General features: G+C 33.7%; 1 protein-coding gene across 2 annotated transcripts in view; it reads right to left on the bottom strand.

Annotated features, from left to right (window-relative positions):
* LOC124638200 (phospholipid phosphatase 3-like) overlaps positions 1-14,448 on the bottom strand; it is a 98,659-nt gene that overhangs the window by 38,026 nt on the left and 46,185 nt on the right. For both annotated transcript variants that reach the window (XM_047175098.1, XM_047175099.1), the window contains exon 2: positions 6,467-6,563. In XM_047175098.1, coding sequence (XP_047031054.1) covers positions 6,467-6,563 — 97 coding nt within the window. The remainder of the gene's footprint in view (positions 1-6,466; positions 6,564-14,448) is intronic.

Genomic DNA, 14,448 nt, shown 5'->3' with positions numbered 1-14,448 from the left:
GCAGTAGCTACATTTTGTCATTTTACACCGGTTCTGCCAGTTCTAATGTTTAATAGTTTTAAAGAATTTACTTGATATATTTATGTTATGTAGGTATGTACTTCAGGAATGAGGTTGCGCAGTTCATTTTAGTTGAATCTAGAAGAATTTCATAAATTGGAACAGAGTTTAAATTAATTAATTTATAGTTAGTCTGAGAATTGTTTTGTTGTTCTAGGGTTTAACAAAGAAACAAAAGATTATGAGTGTAGGTCAGGGTCTATTGATTTTTATAAATAAATACCTGATATTTAAAATTTTACCCGTAGTGATGACTACCAATTAAATAATATTTATTTTGACCCTAAAAATGCTGCTTGAGATACGCCATTTTTTGAATATGTTCAGTCGTTATTTTAAACTGTAACTTATTTATTATTCAGGCAAAAAAAATCCTATCGTCATGTTTACCCAACCTCTGATGATCTGATGATATAAAAAACTTTCCAGAAACCAAATCAGAGCTATAAAAGGAGATGTTTAAAATCATAATTATCTGTTTTACGTAAATTCTTATGTAAGAGCCAGTCATAATATTGAGTTAAAACAAAAACAATTTAATGATTATTACTTCGTTTACGTTAAATGATATTGCATTAATGATATGCCGTCTATAAACAAAATAATTATTTATCAATTAAATTATATACAGTAGCTTTAGATTATAGGCAATTACCAACGTTTTAATAAAAGCTGCATTTATAGATTTGTGCAATAATTGTGCACACCTCAATTTACGTCCAATGGACTCTGTTTTATTACGCACTTTGGTCATTTAAAATTGGTAATATAAAATCAATTAAATGCACAATAATTAACTGATTTTAAAATTGCCTAACTTACGAAAAAAATATTTTTTACTTAAAATAAAAAAAAAATAATAAGTTTATTTCACGTCTACATTGATCTACATAAAACCGCAAAGCACTTGTGTGGGCGACGATACTTCGTGACATGTCAAGGCGATGTCAGACTTATGTCAACAGTGTCAGGTATCGCATGACACTGCTGACCACCCATGTCGTTGGAAACATAGAAAATAACGTGAACACTTGTAAAACAAACAAGATGTTACATGTGGATGACGTTGAATAAACAGTAGTGTGAGAAACAATCATGGAATGTGCTATCCTACTTTGATGAGCAAACGTTTTTAATTTACTCATCATTTACAGCTATCGATGAACAGTCATCATTTATCAATTGACAAACTGCATTCTCGTTTTTGAGACATCATCATTATATGGCATCGATACTGGTAAAGACTCAGTTTCCGAATGCTCGACGAGGTCAACAAAGAAAAACTTCATTGCTAAGAATGACCTTAGGAAAAGCTTTTTTAAATAATAACAGGCCCTAGACCCATGTCCTCTTTAGATGTTACAGGAATTTGGACTGAGTTACATTGTCCCCATGGTCCTCTAGTCCTCAAATTCATACAATAGGATACCAACCAATGGTATCAGAAGAATTCTGTTGAATAGAATAGGCCTCCTATTTCTTTGACGTCAAACAAACTCACACATACATACATTCAACGAAGAAACAATCCTTCGTCCCATAATCTGCACATCCTAGAACATCAAAACCTAGGTGGTCTGACTCAGGGTATCACAACGCGAGCTGATCACGAGGCTACACACAATGATGTTGACATTCTTTCTAGTGATGGGTTTAAAAACAATGCTCTCACATTACACGCACACATGTGTTGCGGTTGTGTGCGCTCGTATGAAACTGTAACGTTATAGGCTAAGGGCAGTGGGTGTCAAAGTGTTATATCTTGTTATAATTTTTTTAATTCATTATTTATTTAACTTTAACTCGGTAATGTTTCTATTCGTTCAGTCCAATTCTTCTTAGTCAAACGTGCATATCTATTTAAATATTTTATGTAGGTCACATTATGTTACATAGTTAAATTATTTTCATAGAAGCTTCATTGGAACAGTTACCAATTAAAATATCACTATGTCTAAGATTTTTTTTTTAAATCCATAAAAAAGAAACACTTCATAATATTCGAAACCAACTTCATAATATTCTTATTATGACGATGAAAATAAATGAACAAATCCATAGTTTGAATATAATTCATAACTTTGAGAAACACTTTCAAAGACTGCACCCGAGTTCTCACAGAGTATGTTTACGAAAACACTTCGATGAACCCGAGTAATTTGATTTGGTATAGATGATGAAATTTCATTGTATTTTTTTCAAAATTGTGCGTAGTTCTTTAACCTTACGATGTCTGACTAAGCTTAAAATTATTGTTTACTATATATTTTTTTTAATAAAAAGGTGTGAAATTTTATACGCTTGCGTATGAGTTGCGTCATTAAAGTCACGTGCATTTTTTTTTTCATATGTATTTTTCCAAGTTCCAAGTATTTCTCGTTTGATTTTATCAGTAGGTATAGCAGATTCTTAGTACGGTTTATCGCATTAGCATACCAAAGGTAGATGCTTGATATTCCTTTCACAAAATATATCTTATATACAATTTAATACATAATCATCTCCCTAGCTTTTCCTATGTTCTGAGCGGCTTTTAGTCTATTAGGTTGCAACTGATAATAATTTTTTTAACTTATAACAACTGTCTATCCTCCGAAACCTCTTAGTAAGATGGGTTGTCAGGCTTTCTAGCTTCTGTCTACCCGAAACGACTGCCAAAGATGTTCAAATGATAGCCAGAATCCACCAATTCATCTTCCCTTCCGAAACCTGATATTGAACTGTCATATCAAACTAAAATTTGTTTAAAATATCATTTACTTTGTCAAAAGGTAAGCATATTAAAAAGTTGTGTAAGAAACCTCCCAAGTAGCTCGATGATTGATTTGGTTGAGTATCGAATGACAAGGTTATGCTTACTGCGCACGTGTCAACCCATGTTGTTCATCTGCCCATAAATTAGTTAGATAAACTTTAATTATGGATTTGTTGCATTTTAATCCTTTTTCAATTAAGGTTGTTTAAGATATAAGTGAAAAGTTAGGGCCAGAGCCTGCCGGGGCTGCGGGATTTTGTGAAAGAGTTACCAGTCTTACCACAGCTCTGGTACACAAAGTGCTCAAGAAGGAACATGGTGGGTTTTAGTCAGTAAGAGTCTGACACCCCCCCACGCTGTCATTTGATTATTTCCCTATTATATTTTTTAAAAGAAAGATAGAATAGTTATAAATTAGATGAAGATCAGAATTATAGATAGCAAGAATCGAATTTGTTTCTACACGATATAAAGAAGATTATACAACATGTAAGTTCAACTAATCCCTATCAATGAAACCCAACTTAACACCATTAACACCACAGTCTCCAACCAGTTATAAAATAAAACCAATAACTCTTGGGTAAACCATAACTCTTTTATGGCACCATTAGACACCACACGGATATTTATATCGCATTAATCGGCAATTATCGGTGTTCCACGTCCGATAATCCGAATTGTAAGCCGCATACGGTCCGACAGTCGGATAAAAAGCTCGTTCCCACAGCTCGCTGACCCGTTAGTCCGATTAATACACACGTGAGAACCAGGCTTTATAGACGTAGATTGAAAATTATGAATGAGCATGTAGGTAATTGTGGACTGCAGTTTTTATTTATTAGCAAAGATGTACACACTTTATATAAACTATGTTAACTAAAATACTATATACCTATTAAAATAAAAACGTTTAGAAAATAACATCAAATAGACGTCAAGGTATTCCTCCGCATCAATGACAGGAATACGGAGCAACAAAGGGAACCCCTATTGTGGACTAGGTGTTTCATAACGTTTGTCAGGCTATAATTTGGAAAAAGTGGACCGGAAAACACAAAATTTTCACATTAAATAAATATTTGGAGCATGATACTAATTTTGCGAACGTTTATCGCAGTTTTGTGTATTTTTTTGCAAATCATTGCATCAAACTAATTTCCAAATAATTTCCTTTTTATTTGAAACCCTGTTTAAATACGTTACTTTCTCTGTTTATGTTGATTAAATGTCTAAAATATCAAAACAGCCATAAATAATCACATCAGAGGTAACCCCTATAAATCTGACTAATGGCGTGATGTCACAGATGATATAAAATACAGATACTCAACGCCTTTTAAGCTCAAGCTTAAGTGTGTGATACGTCAACAGATACCTACATAAATAATCTTCAACGTAATGCTAATGTGTTGAAGAAACCATTAATTTTTGATCATCAAACTTGTTTTAATTTAAATAAATCATTTTATGTTTCTCCTCCATAACTAGATTAGAATAAAATAGAATGTTAAAGGTAAAATTATTGACCTATTTTAACACGTCAATAATTTGTAAAGAAAACCCTAAAATTAAAAAAAAAAAGTTTTTATAACAAGCATTTATTAGAAAAAAAAAACAACAGCCACTTATCCTTTCGATGTACCGTTCAAATGACACACTAACAAAAATAACTATTTACTATATAATCCTTGTCACTAAAACATCAGGATGGCCTAATGTGTTCACCCGTTGCCTCAGATTAGACTACAAATGTTATGTACAACATTTTAAGGTGTATAATTAGACAAGAGTCGTTTAAGTGTTGTATGTGTGACATAAATTACTGAGAATGACCATTTAATGGACACGGAGTCCTGATTTAGAGCGTAATGACTAATTTCACTGTTGCTAGATGACATAGATCAAGTTATTTTTACCTCTGTCTATGTTTAAATCATTTTATTCAAGTAACCTACAAAATGTATTAAAATACTTTTATCCCTTTGTACACCATTATAATTGGGTATTATCCTTATATAATTAGCAACATTATCCTTACTTTCTATTATTGAAAAAATATGCAGCCGGAAAGTAGGTGAAACCACGGGAGGAAAGGTTTAAACCTATAGTAGCAAAATAGCGGATGTTTAAATAACAACTCATTAATTTTCAACGTCCTTTTTGGGCAAAATTACAATTTCACAATTTATGATTTAGAGATTCAAGACTCACAAAGACTAATAAAAGTATATTTTTTAACATCTATCAAAAATATTGACAGATATAATATCCTGAGGCTACTTACAATAATATATAATCTTCTAAGATCTTAAGCCTAACCACGGGCTATTCAATCAGTATACTATCGTCAAACGGTACGCGACTGAGATCGTTACGCATCAGGATGAAGTCGTTAAATAATAAAACCACCATGCCATGGAAATGGTTCAAATCATTATATAGAAGCTTAGGTTTAGGTAAACTGTAACCCATAACATGTTATGAAAAGACAATACAATAACAGACAACTCAATGAAGTGGTAGACAAAGTAGAAGCAATTGGAAAAGAAAAACTTTAACTTTTATATCTAGAAAAAGCGTATGTGTTGAAATTACATCTACTAAAGATATTCCTCATCTTCAAATAATGGATAACAAAAAGTAAACGGCTGTCATTAAACCTAATTGCAAGATTCGAAGTGATCAAAACGAAATTGTCAAATTCCAGGTCACAGGAAACCAGACGGTTATAAACTACGCATCCTAAATTCCAACTAAAATAAATCTGAGGAATTTGCTGTACTATATCATAAAGAAGACCAAGAATCCTAGATTGTACAGACGGCTACACATCAAGCTATGAAAACTAGTATAAGCTGACCTTTTAACTTGAAGAAAGATTATATAAAGTGAGTCCAAGACAAGGCTGGTTAGGTCGTTCATGTGTACACGACGATCATAGTCACAACAAATTATAATCTGCATTGAGCCGTCTCGTCGCTTTAGCTCAGCAATAATTGTTTCCAATAGAGCGTTTGTTTCTAATTATTATTTTGATTAACGTTTATTGCTTGCTGCATTCTGTTGAGTTCATGGCTATTTTCTGTTTCATTAGTTATACTGATACCTACGTGCCTAGTATTTCGAAAGTATCGTCTATAAGATCTTTTAGAATGATTCCAAAGTATTTACTTCAGATTAAGTATTATTTAGATGTGTTTCAGTGGCAGAATCATGTTTGACTGTCACTTAAAGTTGAGTGTCTTGTCAGTATTTGACCTAAGTGCCATATTGCGATACGATTTTGTTTGACTGACTGTGATTTAAGATTTCTTAACTATCATAAAGCCCAATATTACACCCGATCGTGACACAGTCATGGCGTGATGAGACATCCCATTAAACTAAGATACTGCACGACTGCTTACGCAAACTTTGGATGGTACCTATAGTCCTATGACTTGTCGATTATTTAGTAAATCTTTATATATAACTTCTCGAGTATTTAGTAGACCTTTAGGAGTGTTGACAGCTGCATTAATACAGTTTCCAACTTTAACATCCCCAACCGCATCTATTCCTATTTTGGCTTACATCAGGTTCGCAAAGTTACGTGACACGAACTACACGTTTGGCTCATTTTTAATTGTAAACAATATTAACACTTACCTAACAACAGTATAGGCAGGTCAATGAGTAGGTGCCACAGTATGCTGTGCCGAGCCTGCATCTCCTCGGGGGCGGACGCTCGCTGCTCCGATGCTGTCTGCAACAAATGGAAATACATCATCAGTACAAAATGTTAGTGTAAAAACAATAGCTGAATCTATCTATCAGTTTTCATTGTTAGATATAGTTTTCGAAACATCCAGCATAAAATGCCTAACCTCGAGAAGATACATGGAGACAGCATAAGAGTAGCATACTTTAAACCTAAATAAGTAGTTTAATGATGGCCACCGCAGACGGAGTAGGCTCCAGAAAAATGACAAGACGACCTGGACTGTAAGCCGGAGTGACGGGAACACATCGAGAAATGAGATGTAAAGCCCAGCAGTGAGACAGTCCAGGGTGAACTAAGAGTAATTTTACCTTTGTGTAACCTGTGAGCCTGTGAGTCAACACAGCTCAACAATAGTTTTACAGGTTACTAGGAAATAAACGATAACACTCAGAATGCGTCTAAAACACAGTTAGTTCTCACCATTTAGCTAATCATAAATCATAAATCATTTTATTTGCGAGAAATATGGTGTTACATTAGATCTTGATATGTGTAAGTTTGCGTACTGAAACATATTTCACCCTTATTAAGGGTATGCAAAATACAAATACTTAAAACTAATCAAAAGCTAATATTTAATACTAGAGGATATTTAAAACTAAAACAATATATTTAAAATAAGTTAAATTAAAATAGCAATTCTTAAATTACGATAACAAAAGAAGAATAGGAACAGTACGGCGTTTAGTGGGCACCAAAGCGACATTTACTTTGACTTTTGTTGAGGAACTCTTTAACACTATAAAAACTCTCTTGAATTAGCCACTTTCGTAGGGCTCTACAGAATTTGTTGTACGGCAAGTCAGTCATTCCCTTAGGCAGAGAATTATAAATAAAATTAGGCAGAGAATTATAAATAAAAAGTAGCTTTTACTAATATTCAGTGCTTGCAACAATGGGTAGGTTGTACTATAACGAACGAATTCGTTTCAGTCTCTCGTAAACCCAGATTAACTCGGTAACTCCTCAAACGTTTACGGCGACAGTTCAAAACTTTAAACGCACGTGTCTTAAAATAAATATGTTGGTATGTTCTCAAATTGCAGTTAAGCAACAATTTTACCTTTGAACGTAAACTTTCATTGGCTATTAAAACCGTTTTGGTATTTTAATAGATTCCTATAGTTTTGACGCTTACCTGCCGAACAACATTTACAATCCTTGACTATAAATTAACAAGGAAACTTAAATTGCATTATAAATGTCTTAGTCTAAATAAAAGCGTGTTCTAGAAATAGAGCTACAGATAATAATCTGCATTTAAAGTAATAAATATTATTACTACATCTGTTACAAGTTGAATGCTACTTTACAACGGTAAGTGTTAATAATAAAGGCCACAAATCATTTCTAGATAAATAAATCAAGTTAGATCACAACACTGACTAAAGGTACGTTTTAAATGCTAGCTGCCAACTGCAATAGCTGACCGCACATGCCGCGACTGCTTTTAATCGACCGCTGTTGCACTTCTGGTTTTTATGTAATTACATGACCGTTTTGGATCGAAGAGGCAGCAGCATGTGCAGTCGTCAAAAGAGATATCCACCGATTTCATATCACTGCAAAATGAGATGATGTGCTTCCAGTCGCTGCAACTGCGGTCGGCGGCTGCAGTAAACAGGTGGCCATCAAAACACACCTTTAGGCCGGTGTCAATAAACCTGCTTACATTTCTGTCTCTTGTCAACGCTAATCGTAATCAACGGATTAAAGTGATTGTTTCAACGAATATGGCAAAGTCAGCCTTTATATATGGCTGTCGATCTATTTCTGTACTAAGTTTGTCATATTGGATAGCTTTTTTGTAATGATGACGCACTGCACTATGATTGCGTGAGTTCTTTTCTTAGGTCGCTAACTTGGGACCTAAGGATATAAATATAGGTAGCGTACATCACAACGTCCAAAGTATATGTCTTAGGTTTGGACTTATAAGACAGAACCATGACAAAATCTAGACACGTTTATGTCTCAGAAAAAATTGCCGTCATCGTCTCATTTACCTTCTGTATGATCCTTAAATTAATTATCCTTTTTTCTACAGGCACGAAAATAGATATTAGACATACCACATGAACTCACTACAGCTACCTACACCATATAGGAAGCCGCCGTGATATGTCAAACCGTGATTAACGGCTAAACGTTAACGTGCTCCGAATCCTAACCATTGGTTAACAAGACCGATTATAACGGAGGTAAAGATTAGTTTAATGACTGGCCTATTGTTATAATGTCCATTAAAAATATTTATTCCAAGTCCATAGTGTTGAGGTGATGCGGAATAACAATCGGCAGGTGTATCTAAAGATTGCGATTCATAGACGGGTATGGGCCTAACGGTAGGGCTGACTAACCTGAAAACGTCTTATGTTTTAGTCAATGCAGAATAGATAATGTACCTATATTCTTTAGATGGATGTATTTTTCCTAAATTGCATTTATGTACGGTGTATTCACATGCTTCAAAAAGACTTTGTACATGTTCAGAATTTCAATAAAAGGGATATCCATCACAAGAGTCAGACTATTAATAAATTTTTCGAAACACTGAAAAAATACTTTATTAGGTGTTCTTTTATTTTGCTCAAAAATACATTAACTTCACCTTCGTTTATTTGTCAAAAGTAACACAAAAATCCCATCAATAAAACATGAATTTTATTTTCGTGTCATCCATCTTGTTACTGTCAAAAAAGTATTATTTCGAATTTTGACAGCCCTATGCCCGGGATCGGCTGACAGTAGCTGTCACGCCATATTTGGCGCGCCGTCAAACTGTCATTGACTTTGAGCGGCGCGAGCGCAGCTTAATTATGTTAGATGAATAATAAAAATATTCTAACTGTTTTGTACTGGTTTATGTGAATTGTGCAAACTAATTACTTCACGGCCAGTTGGTTTTGTTTCATAGTTTATTGATTTCGCTTTGAAGCTGCCGATGGGAATAAATTCTAAGTTTAATTACGATCTTTTGTATGTACAAATGATTGGTGTCATAAAATATGAATTAAAAGGCAATTATTTTGCCATTACTTTGTCTTGTCATAATTATGTTTGTTGGTTTATTATTTTATTGTTTAAGGAAAAAAATGATCGATAAAAGAAACCTGTATTTTAAATACGTACCTATGCTTATACTCTTGAAATAGTCTTTTTTTTCATAAGTACCTAATTGCCTTTGGCGTAGACAGACGTAAAAAATAATAACAAGTGTTTCTAGCTCTATGTGCAACATAATAAAGATTTAACACAAAATTCCACTAAAACCGTATAAAATTAAAATTCAAAAGGTAATTTTTATCCTATTTTCCCGTTGATAACGAGCCAAAGTTTACTTACAAGTCTTTAATATTAATACTAGTTGTAACTCGTGTAGCTGTCAGTTGGAGCCAACGTTGGGCGACGTTGGATCCAAGATGGCGACGTAATTATAGGATGGGTATCGGAATGCGCGTGAGTGACTTATGGGACAACACAATAGGGTTGTAAGTAGGTATATTAGTAGAAATAATTACTATTTTGTATTTTTTACATAAAGTTAGGTAAGGAATAGTAATTTCAGTTAAATATCTAAAATATGTTTTTGGATCAGTCAAAGACATGTTTTTAGATTTAGAAAAGTTTTTAAAAATTTTGACATTTCCTATTAGTGCTGTTATTGTTATACTTTTTTATAAATGATTAGTGCAGATTTTTTTTGCATGAGCTAGGTACTTAATAAACTGTGGTAGGTAATTGCTATTTATCTTTGAAAGTATTCTGAATTATATTTTCTTTTCCAGAAATAACTTAGTCACGGTATGCTGGAGGAACAAATTGCGCATTAACGAACGCACATTAATTGTAAATAATTAAATCGCTCGAGAAATAATTATTGCTTGCATACTTCATTATGTAACAATTACTGTTAGCAATATCTAACAATTAATTTATGGTCAATACACACATTATTTATTGTTATAAATTAACCATTCAAATCTATTTGATAAATTCTCCTGTGAAAAATCACCAACTCGCATTGAGCAGGCGTTGTGATTAACGCTCAATCCTTCTCTGTGTAAGACGAAGCCTGTGCCCAGCAGTGGGACGATAAAGAGGCTGATTACGACAATTATTGTGATTTAAGTTAGTAAAACTTTTTGTATTGAAACTTGATTTTAAACAATAACACTTTCGTTCAAAACTATTGAAATTCCAACCTCATACAACCATCATTAGTGTTTAACTTTGACAGCTGACGTTTAGAATAATACAAACAAAGATCATGTATAATTCTAACCGCAGTACAAAACAGAAACTCCACTTAAAACCCAATAGACATGCAACGAATTTACATACTTTCCTATGTAAATCATTCAGTCTAAAAATCCTGGCATGAGTATTCAAACATTGGCTGAGGGTTATCCAATGTTGGCGCCATACGGTTCTACATTCCTATGGTAATGTAGCATTTGACGTTTTGCACTGCGGATAATTGAACCGACTGGAAACGCCTTTGCCATATCTTCCTCTCTATTAACGCTATAAGAGTTCTTATGGAGCATACATGTGCTTGTCAAGTTTATGCTTTCTTTTTGTAAATTTAGTAGTGTGCGTGAACGACATGATCGAAAATGCATGATTGAGCAAACACTATTAATTCTTCTCCTTCTTCCCGCCCTGTTCCCAAGTTACTTGAGGGAGCCACAATAACGCACTTCAAGTCCGCTCCCTTCTTTCAGGCAATCAATCCTTCTTTACCTTGGTCTACGTCTACCTCTCCGTCAATCCATATTCATACTAAGCACTCTTGAATCTCTCTTTGAATCATGCGTTTATAACTATTGCATTTTGCAGACTTTCGCATAAAGATTTGTGGCCACAGCGGTTCCTGCTTTATATGATCTAAGTTAGGCACCTATGTAACTTTAGACCCACTTATTTCTAATTCGCGTTTTCAAGGATTACTGCAGGGCCTAGGCAAATGTTGGCGGGAAATGTGAATATATTTTGATTGACCTGGATGGATCCATGAATTAAAGATTTTGTTAGAATTCGTTTTGTATCGACGCTTTGTAAAGATCAGTTGGATTATTACCTAGTTGAAAATAATGACTTTTATACAAATTAAGATTTCGCTATGCATTTGCATTCATTAATGGACAGCAATCGATTCTTTTACGAACAAAATTGTTGAGAATAGCTCTCTAATATGAACTCTTATTCAAGATACTACTGTACGCTTTAATTTTGAGTTCATGATAAGAGCCTTTCGTTGCTACCTAGACATAACATCGCTCAAGAACTAACTGGAGAAAAGCCAAAGAAATTCCGTCTTAAAAATATTCAGAGGTTACTATCATTAAGTATTTACAAAGGCAAAGCCACGAGTACATCTAGTCTATTATAATACGGTTAAATAACTAAGTAATGTTATTGTAACACAGAAGCATTATGATGAATAGATAAGTTCTAATGGTCCGTTAGAGATAAGTTCTTTCCATTCAATGTAAATGTAATCCTGCGCAGTTTTTTGTGACGATTTGTTTAACGGTTAATAGGTACATAGTTATTTTAAGCTAATTTATACAGCATTATTTATTCGATAATACAGATAGTCATAGATTTTGAAATGTGGGCTAAAACTAGTGTAGTGTGTTAGTGAAGTGCCTACCCATGTGCCAGTTTAAACTGCTATGTGTTTAATTTATCCAGTTTTAAATTTAAAATAGGTGTAAAAATCACCAAACGGAAATGCAAAGTGGCAAAATATTTCATTTTATACTATTTTTTACCATAAATAAATGTTACGGCGAAGAAAATAGTTTACGCGAAATGAAAAACACCATTTTTCACAACATGTCTAAAACTTACAGTTTAAAATATGAATTCTTAGATCTTCGTTCAAATGTTTACATGAATGATATCCGATGTATTGATCAAAGATCAAACCGAAGTCTTTTGAAAGAATTTAGTTAGTAATGGCATGCTTTTTATGGAAAAGGAAACGGTTATGGCATGTCGAATTTATAGCGTCCATTGAAGTCAAACTTATAGGAAAGAGGACGATATTTTTGAAGATATAGGAACAGTTTTGCTTTAGATCGAAATTTACAAGAAACATAGAAGTTTTCTGTAGAAACCATCTTTTAGAAATTCACAAAAGTGCTGAATAAAATTTTCATAGCGACTCATTTGAAACTATCTAAATATATAACTAAGTAAAATTATTAATACCTAATGATAAAAGAGAGTTAATATACCAAGGTAAGACTAGTAGCTAGAGACAATATAAAACCAATACCGAAGCAAATACAAACGAAAATCGTTAATCCTTTCTAAACCAAATTCAAATAACAACAGATCAAGCAAAACCAAACCAGACCCAGTAATCTGACACGGCGTAATACCATAAAAATTTACTACCCACTACCAGAGCTAGTACATTCAATACAGAGCAGATATTATGATTGGAAAGTGCAAATCCATGCTTTAATGGTCAGCCATGATCTTGCACGTGCCGAATGCCCTAATACACCATAAAAAACGATTGAAAGCTGCCGTGTACGCCATGGTTATACAGAAGTTTCAATGCAGGATTGAAGGTGTAGAATAAGGAAGAAAAAAGTTTTACACCTTTACAGTTTTTGCAAAATCTTATTATGTGTCTTCTTTCCTTCACCCGCTTCCCTTGGGAACTACTGCCCGTATCGGGATAAAATATAGCTATGTTACTTTGAAAGAGTGTAGCTTTCCATCAGTGAAATAGTTTATTAAATCGATTCTGTAGTTACGGAAGGTGCGAAAAATAAACAAGCCCTCTATAACCCTCCATTTCTTCTTTATTATGTTAGCACCAGTAGATTATTTTTGCCTAATTTAACAAATGCTATCTTATCTAAGAACTTCGTATCTCCTACCTTACTTATAGCTTTAACCTAACTATCTATAGATGGGTAGTCTTCTCATTAGTCATGTTATTATCACAGGTGCATTTACTATGCCCATTCGAAGTGAGCCTTCTGAATATTGATTATACAATTGTCTACCATGCCCACATTTATTGCAATTTCTCCACAACAATAGAGAGTTTCTCCAGTTTCGCATAATATCATGTTACGTAAATTTTCTTTGACAAAATACGATTTTCAGGAAACTCCTACTATTATATTTATAAATGCGAAAGTGTCTGTCTGTCTGTTGGTAGTTAAGCTAAGTTTAGACGACAAATCTAGACAGAAATGTCTTTGCTTTCACATTTCAATAGATATCTAGTGTCAGGTTGTCGCGACATTTTCTTATCGTGTCACAATAAAAGCACTGATATTTATTAGAAATTGGTGTAGCTTGGTGTAACTCTATAAGTGTTTTACCGCTGAACCAAAAATTACATTTTTATGATGGTGTTTTAAAATCTGCAGCGGGTTAGTGAAGCGGAAGATGTTTTAGACCAAGCACATTTAGAAGTTTTTTAAAGTTTTGAGGGAAACCATTCAATGATATATGCAACATTTTAGATTGGGTTCTTCCAATTGTACCTATAAGCATTCCAAAACCTTCAATTGCTAAACACCAGTTGCCAGTTAGATGCACATCCAAAATATTTCAAAACGAAAACCAAACGCAGCACCAGTAAGACCAGCCGAACAGTCTTCAACCTAACGAGTGCATTAACGACATACCTACAAAGTGTCATGGCGCTTACGATCTAGGTTACACATAGTAATAGAATACAGAGTATACTAGATTGACGTTTGAATAGCCATGATATAATATATGTATTAAGCATGGCATTGTAACGGGTGATGGTAGGTGTTTCATGAAGGTATGCCATGGAGTTTGCGCTAGATTTTGTGGCATACGGAGTGGTTGAGTCAGGATA

This window comes from Helicoverpa zea, chromosome 17, assembly GCF_022581195.2.
Source record: "Helicoverpa zea isolate HzStark_Cry1AcR chromosome 17, ilHelZeax1.1, whole genome shotgun sequence".
Taxonomy (NCBI): domain Eukaryota; kingdom Metazoa; phylum Arthropoda; class Insecta; order Lepidoptera; family Noctuidae; genus Helicoverpa; species Helicoverpa zea.
Note: the sequence above shows the minus strand (reverse complement) of the source record. Positions and strands in the feature narration are given on the sequence as shown.